Source organism: Apteryx mantelli, chromosome 2, assembly GCF_036417845.1.
Source record: "Apteryx mantelli isolate bAptMan1 chromosome 2, bAptMan1.hap1, whole genome shotgun sequence".
NCBI classification, from domain to species: Eukaryota; Metazoa; Chordata; class Aves; order Apterygiformes; family Apterygidae; genus Apteryx; species Apteryx mantelli.
In genome coordinates, this window is record NC_089979.1 from 30,732,332 (window position 1) to 30,752,035 (window position 19,704).

The 19,704-nt window shown below is 37.6% G+C and overlaps 1 protein-coding gene across 1 annotated transcript in view; it reads left to right on the forward strand.

The window, feature by feature from the left end:
- The first annotated feature begins 13,412 nt into the window (after positions 1-13,412).
- ASXL3 (ASXL transcriptional regulator 3) overlaps positions 13,413-19,704 on the forward strand; it is a 129,084-nt gene continuing 122,792 nt past the window's right edge. Inside the window, exon 1 of the mRNA XM_067290428.1 lies at positions 13,413-13,487. Within this exon, the coding sequence (XP_067146529.1) occupies positions 13,434-13,487 (54 nt within the window). The 5' untranslated portion in view covers positions 13,413-13,433. The remainder of the gene's footprint in view (positions 13,488-19,704) is intronic.

Genomic DNA, 19,704 nt, shown 5'->3' on the forward strand with positions numbered 1-19,704 from the left:
GACAAATCTGTTGATTTTTAATGAATTTTTTTTAAATGAGCTGTTTTCACAAATATCCACATCACTTCTGATAGAATACTGTTTTTAGATGATGATGAATGAAAACATGCATCTAGATTTAATGCATCTAAATGAATGATGAAAAAATGCATCTAGATTTATAAAATATCTTACATGCGTTGACATGCATTAATTGTGCTTTTAGTTGTTAATAATGCTGCCCCTAGCAAATTCTAAGGCTCATGGAATAGTAGCCATGTGCTATGGAAACATGAATTCAAAAAGTTGTGTAAGAAATATAAACGTTCAAAGGTTATATAGTGGGTGCTAGAAAAAATCCTCACCCCATGAAGTCAATGGCAAAATTTCCATTGATTTTCTTCCCTTGAATCTAGCTCTCCGTTCTTTAATTTCTGCTAACGTCAGTTGAAAGTTCTGTGTTGTTCTTTGAAGTATTTTGTTTCTCCTTTCAATACAAATGACACTTTCTTTTTAGTTTAAACCACTTTTAAAACACAGTCAGAAGAAGAATTATTAAAAACACTAAGGAGAAAATAAATATATACCTTTGAATAGTTCTTTTAACTGAGAATTTTAAAATCTGAGAAAATTTTTGTAAGACTAGACGTTTGTATAAAGTCTGATTAAGCAATTGAGGAATTATTTCCATATATGTATAATGCTACCTACCACCCACTTCCTGAAATAAAGCACTTCATGTATGTATCAACTGAATTCTTCAGTGGTTTAAGAAGATTTAGATAATGATTCAGTACAATTTATCATTCATGGTCTCATGGATTAGCAATAGAGGGTGAAATTGCAGAATTCCTTTGTTACCAACAGAATTTCTATTTTATGGTTTCATGGAGAAAGTGAGCTCTGAACAGATATGTTACATTTTTAATGTATTTGTCTGAATTGAATTGTCTGTCTTTAAATATATTCGCTCTGTACAATATATATGAATTACAACAACATTGTCAATATGTATAGGATTAGCGCAAATCAGAAATTTAAGGAAGAGACATATCCCAGATATGGTCGTTAATTATTCCATAAATACAAGACACTATGAATAGTATTGACTTTCATTCCTGAGTTACAAAAATGTAATACATTATCTGAATTATTTATTTGGAAGAACATATCACTTTCCCAATAAAATATCAGAGAACTGTTTGAAGTATAAATACCATAGGCAAATTAAATACAAACTGTTCTGAATCTCAACATTTTTACATTTTCAAACAATCAATTATGGAGCAAGGAAGAAATATACTATGTGGATTACAGAACTCTGGAAAGCTATTGAAATCTGGCCTTTAAGAAAAAGGTCAAAACCTATACGTTTCAGATGGAATAATATTCCGAAAGTTGAAATTCACTAATGTAGAAGATGGAACACTACTGCCAGTGTTCAAAGAATCCATAGAATTTGAATTTTAAAAGAATAACATTCTGCAAAAAACGGAACGATAGCTGAAAAGAGTCAATACATCATATTTTGTGTTCTGTTTTTATGACCCCCTCTTACTTTTTGATCACAAAAACTTATTTAATTTGGCAAGTGTCTTCTTATCTTTTCTCTCTCACTGCTGATACAAAAAAAAAAATCCTCTCTGCATAGCAAAAGTGCTTATATTTATTTGGGGACAAAATGAACAGCATGAATAACACACCAGTGTTTTCTGTCTCTCCCTGGAATCACATAAAAATAATGTAGACTCATTCATTACCTCTAGACTTTGAAATCAGCTTGTGTGGTCTTAATACTATAAAGCCAAATATAGTATTTATATAAGTAAGGCAAACCATGTTGGCTCCACAGTTTCTGGTAATGAAGGTATGACTAAACGTATGGCTGAATTGCTCTTCAATATCCAAATTTTAACCAGTAATACCTTCTTGAAGAGTAATTTTCTTCATGTTAAAACTGCCCAGCTTGGTTTGAATTTAAATCTTTTGACCATATTTAACAATGTTTGGTTTTGTGGTTTTCAGTCACAAAATTGTAACAGCTGAGAAGATGGGAGTTTGAGGGGGCCTATGAAACTAAACAGAGTTATGATAATTTACCTTACTGTTCTTATATTCTTAAACCCCTCAGAAAACAGCATTATTTTAAAAAATGAAATCCAGCCATACATTTAATATTTCTTTTTTAAAAATAAAGAGAAAGATAATTCTCATTAGAAATGAAGTACTGCCACTAGTACAATTATTTATTCTTACATTTGCATTTGTGCTGAAGATTCCTTTGTACAGAATTGCCAAATTCAGTCAGATTTGCACTGTAATAAAATTATTGCTGGTTCATATCTTTGCAATGCTTTAGTTGTGCAAAACATCTAGACAACCACTCTTGCTGGCCTGCTGACAATTTTCTCCTACTCACTGGCAAGTGGACTATCTCATGCCACATTTCAACATTCAGCTTTCTCCAGATATCTATATGGAAGAAAGGTGAGGTAATAATTTTACACTGGGAAAATTGTATTTTTCAAATATCATACAACTCCCATTTATCTTAACACATATACAAATATATGTAAGTTCTTTCATATGATGGCCTCAGAGATGAAGATCAGGATCGCATTTTATCTGATGATGTATCATACCAAGAGCTTCTCAGTCCCTTTTCTGGCAAGCTTTCCGTTTGGATAAACAAGGAAGACAAATGGAGGAAGAGATGAAATATTAATATCTGTAATTAGAGGTGGGGAACTGTGCTAAAGAAAAAAATGACTTCTAGGGATTCAAAGAGGGAGCAGAGCTAGGATCGGAGTCTAGGGTTTCTGTGATGGTGCAGTGTCTCAATTAGAATATTATCCTTCTTTTATGGCTAATGGGATTTCACATAGGATTTTTTTAAAACCAGATCTGGTTTGCAATTCTGACTGCAGCAACCACAGTTTTTCTTGTTTAACCATCCTCCATTTATTTTGGAACTTGAAACTCTCGTTCCAGTCTCTTCCCCACAGAGGAAGTGCCAAACGAAAAAGTGCTTTAATAATGTATGGATAACCACAAGAGTAAAGCTAGAGTAATTTTAAGTGAAATTTGACCTTATCAAAGAAAATAAATCCATTTAGCTATCTTACTCACTGTTTTAAAAGTATAACTACGTTACATTAAGTAAATAAGACAATGCTTTCCTGTTTTTCAGAAGCAGAGATGGAGTACAGCGTATACACTAAGCACCTTGTTAAATTCTTTGATTACAGGTAGACTGTTTTCTTTCTGTGTGTTTATGTATGTTAAACTGCACCTAACCAGAAGTCTAGTGCTTATTATCTTTAAGGTAGTTTTCGGTACTTTGCCTGGCCACTCACAGAAGGCATGCACAGAAGCAGGGCTGTAAGAAGCACACAGGGAATATTCGGTAAAACAGGCAGGCTCCAAGCACATTTCCAGACAAGGAAATTCTTGAACAGAGCTTTGGGGTTTGTGATTTTGGATTAAGGTATTCCTGTCTAAGTCTGATTCAGGCATTTTAGTCTTTTTTGGCCTTTAAGCATGGGAAATTTTTCTCACAATTACCGCATGGATGCATAAAATAAATCCTGCATGTAAATGTTTACAGAACTGGTCTTCAAAAGAGTTACTTAATTAAAGGGACACCATTGCATACTTTTTACTAACTGTAGTCTCCTGATTTGGAAAACTTATAATGAACATTTTTTCTTTGAAATTACAAGGACACATTAAATTATAGGTGTACATACCTGGGACTGGATGCAGTTGCAATGTATACGGTTGGCCTGCTTAGTGAGTACTGAATCATCTGAACAAAAGCAGGAATCTCTATCAGGCAGCAGATTAAAAACATATCTTCTTATTTTTGCTATAGGATTCTGTTGCACAATAGCTAACCCAGACTGCTATGCAGCATGCCATGTAAATGATGTATAGGCTGTGAGCCAGTCCCTTGCTCAATGGCAAATTTCCATCGGAGAATGTAGGCAGCATGTGTATGTTCTGTTTAAGAAAGTTTTATGGTATGCCTTTTGCTACTGGGCTGTAACAGTCACATTTATCTACCTGAAATATCTTTATATCTGGATTGGTATAAGTGATGTTTTCTTTTCCACAGTACCTATTAATATGGAACATTGTCTTATGCTCTGAAAAACTGATTATAATGCACTCCTTGTACTGGTTACCTTGTTTTCAATAAATTACCAATTTAGACATTTTAAATCAAATCAGGAAAGGCTTTTTCTGTACTTTGTACAAAAAAGCTTATTTTTGCTTTCTTCTCCCACATGTAAATAAATGTCTGGCTTGATAAATGCAGGTTAGATGCTGTGTGTGCAGCATATTATTCTTTTGCAAGCATTTCCAGTAATTATACACAACTTTTTCTTTCCTTTTTCATAAATTCTAGCATGATGAATGCTGAAAATAATGAGATTATTTTAATTGTCCTTTAAATGCAAATTGAGTGGACCAACCTAGTCAGCTATAAAAGCATTTGATCAAAAGTGATATTCTCTTGTTAATAACATGTTAGATTCTTTCACTTCCAAAAATAACTTCCTTACAGGCTTTTCCCTCTCCTCATTGTTGAGTATAACCTAAAAGCCAGCTATTTGAAGTGATTGATCTAAAAAGCTCACAGTTCACAAACCTTTATTACATATTGCACACTTACAATCTGCCTTGTAACCTTTTTTTCCTGTCCCTGCCCTAGCCTCAGGCTCTAAAAAGAGAAGTCATCTGCCATGCAAATCCTTAAATTTTCCAAATTAGCCTCCCAGTAAGTTGTCATAATTTAGTGAAAGTGTTTCCAATCCATAAACTTCACAATGGCCATATAAAACCCAATGTAGTTATGTAGGTAGCTTGTAGTTCTGACAGTGAACATTCATAGGTGATAATTTTCTAGAAGAATATACAAAATCATCTAACTGTGTGTTTAATTCATTTTTTGAAATATTTATTAAAAACATTAACTTTCTTAGGCCAGAATTAACTTTGAGTATTTATAAACTCACATTTTTAAGAGAATACTGTAAAAAGATATTGTGGGATTAGAAGATTCAAAAATAAATTTCCATAAATTATTTCTATACCTTACCACAAGATCTGTTAGGGATACAGGATAAGTGCTACACTCACTTTCTTTTTTTTCAATGACTTGCAAAGAAATAGCAGATCCAGACACAACAGATATGTATCTCCTCCATGGGCTCTCTGCAGTCCAGCCAAATATTTTCCAGTATAAGTACTACCTGCTGCCATGTTGGCAGTCTGGTTCTACTAATGTTTAAGCATTTCCTTAATGAAACTATTTTCCTGAACTTCAATCGGATACTCATATATTTTAAATTGAAAAAAGTAGAGATCTGAGAATAGTAAGGGCTTCAGACTTCAGCTTGCTTTAAATTTCAAACTGTTATGGGCCCAATACATGTCAATTAAACTGTGATGTGTCATATGGTTTTGCAGCCTATAACAAGCACGGTGAGCTGTAGATACACAACAGAAATTAAAGTTTTAAGTCTTAGCTATAGCGGGAAATTCTTCCTTGTTAAAGATAAAGGTGGTATAAAAAATAATTTTCTTTATCTCTAAAAGGTCTGGGGATAAGTGATCTGTGGTTGAATAGCTGCACTACAAATGGATGGTTCATAGGAATGGAATATAGGATGTCCTTAGTGGGCATAAGTTTTTCTGAGAGATATAGCAGAGGGTAGCTGAGGACAAAAAAGCAGGAAGATAACTAAGGCAATCAAGCACCAAAGCTCTGACTTTAAAATTTTTAGCCTCATTGTTCTGATTAGCATGTTTTTAACCAAGACTCTCAGTTTTTTGCATATTACTCTTAGAGCTTTCAAACATACTATCTTACAGTTTTAAAAAGTATGTAACAGTCAAATGTGCATAATTTTATCTTTATATATTCTTGTTGTTATGATGCCTACAGACCAATGTTCAATGTGGTAGCCACATTACAAACACTCTACCAAAGGTCAGTCCCTGCCCCAAGATTATAATCCACATTTTTATACTCATAACAAGAAAATATTGTCATTCTAGTGACTACTTTATTTGGCCTTTTTTTGGCTTTTATAATGTTCAAATTTAACTAGCTAATATATTATAAATTAAACTCTAGTCTGATAAGCAATTATGTAACATGGCACTGAATTTGCAAGCATTTCCCCGAGTGGAGTCTCTTGCACAGTCAGGGCCTTAAACAGCAGAATTGTTCCAAGCATATGTAGATTCATCTGCTAAGTTTAGGAGAAAAATGTTTATTGTTTCTGCAGTCAGCACAACTCAAATAGAGAAAACTAATATAATAGCTCTAAAATAGAATCATTTATTGACTTCTAATAATGTCCAAGTATTATATATTCTGTGGTGTCACTGAAGGTTGATTCCATAGCCATAAGGGAGCAGCAAAGGAAAAAAAACCCACCAACATGTCTGCAGCAAGAGTCTCGACTAAACACACAGAGAGATCCCCACACTGAATTTTCTCTTCTTTTTGCATCAGCACATCTGAGAAATGCCCTCCGCTGTTTTTCATCAATACTGCATTTTGTGAGTCTGTGTTGCAATGTGGTATCATTAATAAACTACCATTTTGTTATCTTTGTGCTACTTTTTTATTATTGCCTAACAGTTTCTAAGGCATGCAGATAGTTATCTGGAGCTAGCAGCAGGCTGACCAGACTATCTTGTGCCATTGGCTTGTACTGTAGAGAAGGGGATGTAATCTATTATGAGGAAACAATTGAAAATATTTCTATGTTGCCCTTGGCAAGTCAGTGCAAGCAGGTAAGAAGCATTCTGTACTTATCCAAAAGATAGTTTAAATGTAGTCCTTCTCCCCAACAATCCTGAGAGACAACATAAACTCTGACTCCCCTTTTCATAGGATTCCAGGGTTTTGCACTTACAAAGCCAGATTTGAACTGCAGATCCTTCGTACAAAAATTATCTGTATTATTTTTCTTTCTGTTGGACTGCTTGCTTTATACCTGATTGTGCTACTACTTCAGGTTTACATCTCTTCAACCTAGCAACATTTAACTTGGTATGTGTAGCTCTCCCAGGCATTAATTTAAGAAGTGATTACATGGTACATTACTCCTTAAATTTGTAATCAGTCCATAGACAAGGTTTTCCGAGCTTTTCCTTCCAGGTTAGCTGCAAAGTCTCTTTTAAAATTCTGTTGAACATTGTTCATTGGCTTGATGTAACTTGATAATGACCTTTCATATATATTTCCCTTTGTCAGAAAAACTTCACAGAAACTAAAATGTACTAATTCTTCCAGTCTTCATTCTTGGCTGAAAACAGACAAGAAAATGATCATAGTAGCAGATGTCACACAAGGTGAATGCTGTGTTTGGTCATTTTATGATGTCATCTATCAAGACAGGTAAGGGAGAGGCTGTAATGGTAGTGTATGAGTCACCTGTCTTAATTCTGGTGAGTGACATAAGATTTTAGGGAAGCTTCAGTCATTCATACCCAGTTCTGGCCACCAATACTTGTTCTGTAATTGTTGGTTTGTACTGACCATCCCCTTATCGTAACTTATCATGAGCAAGATGTAGAAATTTTGCTTGCAATTCCTCTGGAGTTGTATCTTGGCAATTCCTAAAAAATTCCATACACCTTGATGTGACATTTTATCACATATCTATCTTGTGGGTGAAGTTTATTCTGTTGACTAGAATGTAGTATTAGAATAGCATCAATGTATTTGGAATTTCTGGATCACCTTCTAGAGAAGAAGATATGTAATTGCTGTTAAATTGGATCCTACAAGCAAACAGCTTCAATTTTTTTTCTCTTGTAATTGCAGCAACCATATTTATAATCTGTGCAACAACTTCCTTATAATCAACTAGATAAGCATCTGAAAAAGAGCAGATGTGATAAACTATCAGCTGCTGTGTTTTCAATTTAACTAAACTGTGTCATACAAAAAAGACAGTAATCTTGCTAGCCATCTAGTTCCTGCTCCTCTGAGTCTTTCTGTTGTTAAAAGAACTGCCAAAGAGATGCAATCTGTATGCAGTTTGAATGTAATACCTCAGCAGTAGGTTCTCTACTTTTCTGCAGCACTTTCTTTCTAATACTTTTCTGGTATCTTGTAAGCTGTTCTTGGTAGAAATTGCCCTCACAGATTGGGGTAGAAGTGGCTCCGTATTCATACTGTGAACAAGTGATAGCCAACAAGACTTAGGGGAAGTGCTGCCTGGAAGATAGTTTTATTGGAATTATGACTAGATGATAGACTAGTTAAACGGAGGGTATCACTGTGCAGGTACTGAGAGGGTAAAGCAGACTCAGGGTTAGCTGTAATTGGATTTATTAGATCAGCTGCAATGCCATGAAAAATCTGAGTGTTTATCTGGCTTCCAGAAGGCTAGAGGGGGATAAAAAATTGCCCTAGGCTTATAGTAGTTGGCCATCCCTGTGCTGAGACAAAAAGTAATGACAATTGTAGTAAACACTGAAGCCAATGGTATAAATACTGGCTATGTACAGTCAAAGATTTCATTGTTTGAAAATTAGCTGCAGTGACTTATGTCCAGGATAATTTTAAGTTCAACAAAGTCGTAGAACAGTTCTACAACCGATGCATAGCTAGGAATAGACAATGTATGCCTTGATTTGAGACCTAAAAAAAAATCCTGACTATAATTCCCCCCCCCCGCTTTTTTTTTTTTTTGGGGGGGGGGGAGGCTGAGCTCTGCTACATGTACTACAACAGGGTTTTTTTCAGTCTCAATGGAGAGATGACATACCTAAGAAAAGACTACTCTGTGCATCTGATTTGGTATTCAGTAAAATTCAGCTTCAGCCCTCCTGTACGGACATGTTGAAGTACACCCTGTAGGGTTTTTTTGTGAGCTTCAGGAGTCTTTCCAAATACAGTAACACATCCAGATACTATTAGATTCCAGGCTCATTATTAAGAATTATTAACATATTTGAAAAGCTCTGGATGTTGATTCAAGTCCATATGGCACACGATTAAAAGAGAAAATTCCATTAAGGGTAATAAATGCTGTGAAATTCATGCTGTCTGAATACTTGGTAAAATGCAGTCTTTAAATCAGGAGTAGAAAACATATTGCAAATACTATGTCAGTATCTGTAAATGGCTGTCTGTTTGTTGCAATGGCATTAAGTTCACACAAGAACAAACTTTCCAGCTTGCTTTTTGACAGTACTGTGGTGAAACTAATTCAGAAAATGCAGTGTCTACATTAATGTCATTCTGGGCTAGATTTGTTTTTGTTGTTTTTTAAATCTTGTGATTCAGTATCTCTCATTGAATTGTGATATATGAAATATAATTTCCATTGTAATGGCAGCACATCAGATTGAACTTTAATTTCTGTGAATGAATGCTTCTGCACATCTGGTCTTTCTGCATAATAGTTGATACTATTTCTTTCATAACAGCTGAAACTGGAATTTGCATTGTAGCACTGTTTGGTAGTATTGAAGCAATGCATCCAATATATGTTTGCATATTTAGTGCAGTTTAGAGACTTCTGCTTAATAGGAATACTACTATGCACAATAAAGAATTTGGCAGTAGGCACCTAAAATTGTATTTATAGGCAAGAAACAACATGAACAATGTTGTTCTTCAGATGGCTCAGCAGATATATCAAGTGTCAAACTTCTAAAGTGTTGCAGGTACATACACTCACTGGGTACTGAAACTCAGAAGTTGGTGTCCAGCATTATTTTAGAAGTCTATGGCCATTCTTCTGATACAACAAAAGGTAACGTGACACAAATGCATCTGTAATATATATCTGCTTCTACCTATGGTCAAACAGTAATATCTGGCACTGTACTTTCACATTAATATTGCTTAGAATATTATCATATATTTTAATATAACATCTTTACGCAGTGTTTGCACAAACCTGCATTTGCAGGTTATCCAATGTGAATTACAATGTGCTGTGGAGGGAGTAGCAGCATATATATATGTGTACATATATACACACACACACACACACACACTATATATACAGATATACATATATTTACATATATGTGTGTATGTATGTATACACACACACACACATATATGGAGTTCCTGAGATCATGACTCTGAGATCTAAATATTGTAGTGTTGAATGCTGAGCTTTTAGCCATACTTCCAGTGGTCACAATTTGAATAGATTTCGCAAGCTTTTCATTCTCAATTTTGCTATTGTCAGTTCTGTTACAGTAGCAATGGTCTTGTAATGTCAGGTCCTATTCATGCAGTGAATACTATCCATAATCAATAGGAACTGTTTTCTTCTGTAAGCTGAATTTGACCTTCTTCTGCTGTGCTTCCAGACTTACACATGATCGTCAACTTCCTTAAAGCAGCAACATACTGTTCTGTTGATTTACCTGGTTTCTGTGTATGCTGACGTTGTTTATAGGATTCAGCTACAACATTTATTGAAGAAAATTATTTCATTTCAGGAGCACAGCTTCATTTTTATATCTTGAGGAAAAGTGAACAGAATGCACACCGGCTCTCTGCTCTGATACAGTGAAGAGCAGAGATGGTTTTGTTTCTTCAGCAAGGTCAGTGCTAATAACTGCAAGCATGTAACTTCCAATCCTTTGCATCTGAACAAGAGAAGGAACTCAGGAGCATTCGCACTTTGTCAGAATGATGCAGATTAATTCAATGGTAGCACTTGTCCAATTTCTTCAGTAGCTGAACAGAAAAGGTATAACACTGAAAAGATTCTTCCATGTATCCATAGAAATACTAAATGAAAGCATGGTCCTGACTACAACATGCAATAGTACTATGCAACAAACCAATCAAAAAATAATTAGTCTAGATTTAGAGGGTCCTTGAGTTTCCCTTCATTTGAGCAATGTCCTCCTCTGTCCAACACCAACCCTGCAACACCAAAACTCTCCTGAAGTAATGGAAATTCAATTCATGTTATATATGTGGTGTAGTATGTTCTGCCACCAGATCATCATCTAACTGCGAACAGACAGGGAACTAGTGCAGAACATTTCTTTGGTTCTGAATACAACCTGAAACATTTACATATGACAGGGATGACTGATAAACTTCCCTATGCTTTTTAAGTTTTGTTGTATTTCAATACTGAAAACCATTAGGGTATTTCAAGGCAGCTTTAATTAAGTACTTAATTACTAAAGATTTAGGTCATTACCATGGGGGATGAGATGGGAATGAAGCCTATGTAGTGTAGAACTAGGAAGTTACTAAAGGAAAGGAAATGCAAAAGAAAGAAAAAGGAAGTAGGAAAGAGGCATAAAAAGCAGAAAACAAAGGAAAAGAAACAAAACATAGAAGTTATACTAACAGCAAGCACTTCCTTCCCGAAGGTGACAAAAAGGTATTAAGTAAATAACAAATAAAGTTTAGTAGCATGTACCTGTTTCTACAACTGGATGATTTAAGACATTTTTACACTACCTAACTCTGTCGAACCTAAAATATTTCAGTTTCTACACCCTTTTCCTTGGGAAGATTTTGGAAGCCTATTCAGAATTCTGTGGTCGATTCTGAGGAAAAAGTAAGCAAGCAAGCAAGCAACACAGTCAGGAATCAAAATTGAAATTCAAAGCAGCTGCTTCAATAACTGCTCTGTTTCATTAATGATTTTATTTTCATTTAAGTGGAAATGAATTATCAAGTCTGGAAAGGTGTCATGATGAAGAATTATCTTCCCTGTATCATATCCAATTATAATATAAAGATCAAGAGTAAAAGTATGACATGTCTTCAGCTGGAACTCTGTATACCATCTGAGCATTTTTTTGAGAGAGTGTTTTGAGAGAGTGCTATCAGGTAGCCACTTCTGCTCCATCTAATGCTACCTCCCATACTTTTCTAGATAAAACAGCCTTAGCATAGCAACAGTTGGGAGTGATTTTTTTTTCTGGTGAATTGTAAGCTTGTGGGTTTTAATATGCAGTTATTAGTATTACCAAAACCAAGAAGGAAAGGCAGAACACTGGTATTACTGAGAGAGGGAAAGAAGAGGGAGCAGGGACAGAAAAGATGGATACACAAAACCTGAATAATTTCAAACTTATTTCAGTCTAAACAAAAAAGCCAAAAATATTTCAATAGTATTCCAAAAATACTTTAGTATTTGGGGGAGGGGAGGAAATAGGGGAGAAAATCCATATCAAAATATCCCATAAATCAGAAAGGTGCATTAAATCCATAGCTTTTACATTTCGTGGATATCTTAATCCTGGGTTATTGAATAAAATAAAATATCCTTCAGCAAGTTTATCAATTTAACACATCAACTGCTTTGACTTTGTTTACACTGGAACAAAAAGATTTTTCTTCTGCTCTGACAAGAAAACAAGTAAAAGATGCAAATATGGATCTTTCTGAACTGACAGCTATTTGTTTGGGGCTTGGTTTATAGAATTTTGGTTTGTCACTTGGAATGAAAATTCAAACGCTTCCCAATGTTCAGTATGGAACTGTGGAGACATAAATAAATCCTGTGGTGACAGATAGACAAGTCATCTCAGAGCAGTCTCCATACAAATACACTAGTTCAGCTAGCCACCTGCCAGCACCGCTCTCGGATCAGCGATCCCTTTTTGTTTCAGAGGTGACTGGATTGCTTGTTTCCATCCAAGGCCTTGGGTTGTTTGAACTGCAAGTAAATGCCAACAAGGAGATTACAAACAGCGCTCAAGTGGAGTCACTCGAGGGCCAGGCCCTATTTTAAGTTAGGTTTTACGCACTTTCAGAGTGCAGAACCAAAAGGGAAGAGAAATAGGCTGCAGCTGAGGAGGGGGAAGGGGCCGCAGATCAACCAGCGACGCTGCGTGAAAGGCAGCGCTATGAATAATAATTTAAAATGCCGGCCCCGCACTGACCCGGCCCCTCCCGGCCCGCCGGCCCCACCGCCCGCCAGCAGCGCCCCGCCCGCCGGGCCGCGCTGCACCACGGGAGTTGTAGTCGGGCCCCCGCCCGCCGCCCCCTCCCCACTTCTCCCAGCCCGGGCGAAGAGAGGCGCCGCGGCTGCTCTCGCGAGGTTTGGCGGAAGGCGCGCGCCTGGGCGGCTTCCTCGCGAGGGCGGCGGCCGCCGCCGCGGGGATGTTCGGTGCGGTCGCCATTCCCCGCGTGACGTCATAGTGCATTGTTGTGAGCGTAGCGGAGCATCCCTCAAGCTGTCAGCTGTGCCGCCGCCGCTGCGGGGAGCCGAGCCGGCCCGGCCCCCTCTTCCCTCCGCCCCCGCCCCCGCCTCCTCCTCCGCCCCCGCCTCCTTCCCCCGCCCCTCCCGCCCCGGGGGCTCCAGCGCTCGGTGTCACCGTATCATTGTCCGTGCGGAACCCCTCCGGGCCCCCCCGCCCCCCCGCGCGCGCCCCGGTCCGCCCTCCCCCCGCCCCCCCCAGAACCACCTCAATGAGATGCAAACATGAAAGACAAGAGGAAGAAGAAGGACCGCACCTGGGCCGAGGCTGCCCGCCTGGTAGGTGCTGCGGCAGCATTGTGTGTGCGCCGCGCGCGTCCCGCCGCCGCCGCCGCCCCTGCCCGCCGCCAGCCCCGCGCGCAGCCCGCCGCTTTGTTGTTGGCAGTTGGGGCCGTTGGAGGGAGCGTTCGGGGCGGGCGTGGGGGGGGGGGAGAGGGAGAGAGCGAGCGAGCGAGGAGTGTGTGTGTGTGTGTGTGGAGGGGTGGGGGGGCGCGCTGGGGAGGGGACGCCCTCTCTCCGCAGTGCCGGGGCAGCCCGCTCTGGACGTGTGTGTGAGCCGAGCGAGCGGTGCGATCGGCCCCTCTGCCCTCCTCCCATCCCCGGCTGGAGAGGAGAAATAGCTACATCCCTTCTTCGATGTATGCGTGAGGAAATGCCTATTCTTTTCTTCTTTTGCGTGTGTGTTTGTGTGTGTGTGTGTGTATGCACGCGCATGTGTGTGTGTGTGTAAATATCCAGGGATTGTTTCTGTCTCTCTGAGTTCATGCACCACATTTCCCAAGAAAGTCCATTCTTTTAATTACATAGAAAAGTGAAATAGATGGGGATATCCTTTACATCCCTTTAGTGTGGACAGGAGGACTGGGGTGAGGGACAAGGACACTAGAGAAAACTCTATCTTGGGATTCCCCTTCACCCTCTCTACCATCCCCACTGAACAGGAAATATCCAGGGTAATCAATCCCGCTTCTCAAAAGGCTCTCCCACTCCAGAGACCTAGTCTGTTCCCATTTCATTAGGAAACTGTCTCCCTTTCCTACTGTATCCGTTTCCATGATTCCGTATTATCGTCTGCTAAGTGTAACAGAACATATTGTTTATGTTGCTTTTCAGTTTCAGACTGTGTATGGGTTCTCTCTTTTCTAGGAATTTTACAATAAATTGTCTATGTATGCACAATACGGCATGTATAGTTGCACACTTTTGTATGTGTGTCTTCTGCAAAGTTGGGTCTGGTTTAGTTTCAGTTGGTGCATTTATAGAAAGAAGGCAAAGCTAGAAAGATATGCTGCTTGTTACATTGCTTTTCTGTTTTTTGTGTCCACATCAACTTTAATTTTATTCGTTCTTTGATACAGACTTAATTGCTTAAGTAACGTCTGTCATAATGACATACATTTTTGGTATACTGATGGTGTTATTACTTGTTTAGTTGTGAAGCACATTTCTTGTAAAAAATAATGTTTTTTCACCCTGACATATGAATTCCTACATAGGAAGTTTAGCCTTTCTCTCCTGCATAAGTAATTATAAAGTATTAGACAGATACTACCTATAGATGTCTCTGTCAGCTGTACGTAGATATTTTCATATGTTTGATTAGTGCTAGATTCTGATAAGGTTCACTGTACATCCTACAAAATTTTACAGTAATTCAGCTTTGGTGAGGATGTTCTGATACAGATATGTTGATATTTGTATAAAAAAAATACTTCTATTCAGGAAATGAAATGGTACCACATTCTCACAGTGTCACCACTATCTTTTATTTCTGACAATTCTAACAAAAGTTAAGTGCACTAAAGCACTCGCCTTTGCCAAAATAATGGTGGTAGTGGGTGTTATTACAGTGCTTGCTTCTTCATGTTTTAAACTGGCAAAATGTATTCAAAAGTCTATAAAATACGCCAAGTGCTATACTAACTTTACCCTTTCAAGTGATTGCTGCAGTTGCCACAATAAGCTGTCTTTTGTTTGACAAATGTGCATAAAGGAATTTTAATGTGTATCTATTAAAATTGCTATTCCCATGTGGTCCAATGTGTGGAAAAGTTTAAAAGCCTCTGGAGAACAAAGGCTGAACCACTGCTGAGGAGAAGGGCTAAGACTTTCTTTTATTTTCATGATGTCATATCACCCCACACTCCTCCCCCCCCCATCATGACGGTCATGATTTGCTAAAATCCAGTAAAAATGATCCATTGCTGTATATAAGTAGTAGAGATACACAGAGTCTACAGTGTGGTATTTTGTCTAGCCTGCCAGCATTACCGAGTTATGGAGAACCTTGTCCCAAGTCTATTTCTTAGGTGAATGATAGATAGTACTGCTCAGACCAGCTAGTTTTGCACAGGGCTTTGCTAGTATAGTGATTTATGTTTGCAAACCACGCTGAAGGATTGAAGCCAAAATTGCCAATCCTTACAGTATTTTATGTTAGGACCCTGAAGGTTCATTATGACTTCGTTTTCTTGGGATATATCAATAATGTATTACTGCAAGATTTGATTAAATCAATTTCTTTCCAACGACAAGTAAACAATGAAGTGATTGATATATACTCACAGAAAACAACTCATGAGTTAATGTAGATCGATATGTTGTAAAATTGTATACTACTGAATTATCTTTAGGAACAAGAGGTAGAATTAATATACACAGCGAATGTATGGATATTTATGTGTTAAATTTTCTACAAAAGACCTTACATTACAAGAATGTTAGCCTTTCAAAGAGAAGTACTTAAAAGTTATAAAATGACAAAGTTAGCATTGCTGGGCATTGCTTTTTCATATGAACTTTGTACATGTTCATGTATTACAATCCAGACTTTAAATGACATTTTTGCATGCTAGTTTCCCTAATACTTCAAGCTCACTCACTAAGAGCAACTGATTTTTCATTTTCTTTTCTTTGTTCAGTGTGAGGTGCCATACTTCATCTTCTCTACACCTTTCAAACTCTGTGCTAAAACATATTTTTCTCTTGTGTTTCAGTAGCACATACACAGCTATTATTAGCAATACCCAGTAGCTTCCCAAACACAAATGTTTCTATACTTAAAACATGCCAATGAAGTTAAGTATTTTGACCTCTGCTTTACCCATGCAGAGTTGAGGCACAGAAAGATTAAGTACCTTACTCAAAGCTGTACAGGAAATCTGTGGGAGAGGCAGTTATAGTACCAACAGTGTCTCCACAGTAGTTCTGTTTCTTAGTCATAAAATCATCATCTTTCAGTGCCTAGACTTTTGCCTCGTTCACTGTATAGTAATTATGAGTGGAATGGATATGGTCATGTCTGTGAAATCTCTATATTCTATCTATATTGAAATTCATAATGCACCATGTAATAGTTATCATGGATAAAAAAGAAGTACAAAACTGGACTCGAGCCTGAAATCATTACACAGCTGTCCTTCATTTCCCACATTCACAATATAAGAAGCAGAAGTACTTTAGAAAAATATATTACATGATAGTCTTAAAATATATTGTAACCTGTAAGTCTAAGTGGTTAGGCTCCAAACTGACAGACAGGGTTGCATATGCCATTTCTTGGTGTTTGATTAAAAGGTCTTTGAAACTCAGAAATTCCTGCAGTGCAGTGGTTTTCAAGATATAGTTTAAAAATTAAGGGAGTAAGCAGAAAAGGACTCCCATTGTATTCATTTTTTGCTGTAAATAGCATGTATGTGGTATAGCCAGTAAGACAGGAGCCTTTGGAATGTTCTGTATTGGAACTTGCTTTCTGTGGAAGAAGTCTCCTGCAGAGAGCTGAATCCTTCTGTGTGCAACACACTGCTTTTTTTTCCTCATGTAAGTCTGCTTATCTTAGAGAAAGGCATAACCCAGCTTACAAGCATTCCTGAGAAATGAACGCATGTGCAGAATCAGTGGAATGGTGGCATACCACTAACAGTTCATGTTACAGAACCCATTTTGTAGAACACGCATTTTTATGGATGAAATTGCAACCTGTCTTTACAACCTGCCAAAGGGTATATCTTTGATGTAGACCCAATATAGGAACTCACAAGCATTTTGCAGCAGACTACAGCAATGTTTATGTACAACCTGGACATTATCTCCATACTGGTTTTCTGCTGTTTATGTCTGGTGGACTAGAACACTTTTCAAAGAACAATAACAAAAGAAAATCTTCAAAGGGAAGAGGAAAAACGCCCTGTCTTTCCTCTGTCCTTCAGTTGAACCCCATCTGCTGAAACTGTTGTTGTTTTCCACTCATACCTGGGACCCACAAAAATTGAACAGAAGAATTAAACACTTGAATAATTTAAGCAATTTGTAATGATTCCACTCAGTTGAAAAAGCTTGTATCCCTTTACCTTCACGTTTTCTTAAGCTCTTAAGGACTCTCAAGCAGTTGTTGAAAGTCCTGGAGCACTGAATTCTGTCCTTTACTCATTTCATGCAATAAGGTACAGCATAAAAGGTATTAAAATAAAATATACTGAGAACAAAGCATGCCCAACATGCCCAAGAATACACCACCATGCAAGAACTGATAACAGTTTTAAGTAGGTAGCGGTGATCCAGCTTGTTGTATTGTTGGTTTTGACTGTCAGCCGTGATCCTTTGATATTTGTCTAGAAAGGTGAAAGAAGCCTGAACAAAATGAGTACAGGCTGCTCACCTTGGGAATGCAGAGCTCAGCATATGTATGAAGCACAGAACATGTGAAAATGAAAGGTGATAGTTTATGGTAACCTTTTAAAGGGATTTTTTATGAATAGCCTGCCCTCATTATTGCCTTCTTCACTTTCTTGTAAGTGGTGTTCTAAAATACATTTCAATTAAGTCACTACCACTAGTTGACAATAAAGAAGAAAATCCCAAGAATGAGAACAGTAGTGCTTGTGGGATTATTCATTTGTTGGATGCTGCTTCCCTTTTCCAATATTCTTGCTTTTTCTCTTCCAAATTTCCTTCTCCAAATTTCCTTCTGAAAGGAAAGTTTTGCTTATGTTACTGAAGACCATATATGCTTTACGGTGCTATGGAGAGCCCTCATGGTTCAGGTGGTGTGTGAACCTTGGGTGAGTAATACTCGCACCTTAATTCTTGTATTTCTTACAATAGTCTCCTGACAGGATCCAACTTTTAATTAAGAGTTGTTCTGCTGCTCTTGTAAACTTTAAGAAAATTATGCCAATTAATTAAGGAAATGAATGCTTAAAAAAACATGAAAAAACAACAAAAGCCCATTGCAATTGTTAGCTTGTGTGTTCCTGTTTAATGTGGCTGGCTGTCCAAAAGCTGATTGTTGTTTCATCTGGTCTGCTAAGATAGTGTAGTTGAAATGGATCGTATAGTGGTATGGAAATATTTTTGCATTATATCTTCATATCTGAAGACCACAAATTAAACAGAAAATTAGAAGAGTAGCTTCTGTGTAGCTAGACCATTGATGATAATCCCTTTGACTTTTATCTTAAGTCTTCGCTCTTGTTACTATAAATACATTTTAAAACATTGTGAAAGGAGCTTCATGTATCTCCAAAAATGGGGGATTTGACATGACTTTGTTTTACAGTATTAAGGATTTCTTTGTACTGTATTAAGGATTTCTTTGTTGTTGGCTTAACACAGACCTACTATTATTTCCATATTTGTTCTGAGTTAATTCTTTTACAGACATGGAGAAACATTGTGGCTTGGGAAGTTTTGATGGCCCTTTCCTTTGATCCACAATCAATGCTGCTTTGAAGAGCTATATTTTATTTTGGTTTGCTCTAGGGTTTCCTCCAATTTGTTTTATTCAAAGTAATTTTGCACTTGTTAGGCAAGGTCGAACCTGCATTCCTTTCTTTACCTTCTCTGGTTGTGTTTTAAGTGTCAGTATCTCATTTTGTTGGTACGAAATATTACAGAAATTATTATGATTTAATTTTTTTAAAGGTCACATGCAAACAAAATGTAAATTTAATATATTTCAGCTCACCCTTCACATTCTTCAAGGGCAGACTGAGAGAAGCACAGATTCTAACTCTTATCTTGAGACAGCTCTTTCACCCTTGGCATCACAGACATTTAGGAAGGCAGGAACCAGCCCAAGAACAAGCTCTGTTCTCAGTAATGTCACATTACTTCTATCAAAGCAGAGTAACATCAGGAGAAAACCCTTACAGGAATGTACATGTGAGCATTCCTCAACAATAATACAGTGTTCTCAGCACCTAAAGCTAGAGTTTAATGCTCACTGACCTAGTGAATGGTTCCAATGGCTCCTAGCTTAGCCTTCTCTCTCTGTAGGAGAAGAACCAATATTGTCCTGCTTTACTGCATGTTTCTGTTGAAATAACTGATCTGTTTTTTAGTTTTTCAATCAGTTTGCAAGTTCCTCACACACAAGATTTGGCCAGTTTCATTTGGAACCCATGGAATCAACTGAAATCATTTCCACTAATCACACCCTAGGCCCTGTCGCCTGCTCTCAGCTAGGTTGCTTTGTATCTGCTAGCCCACTTCACCA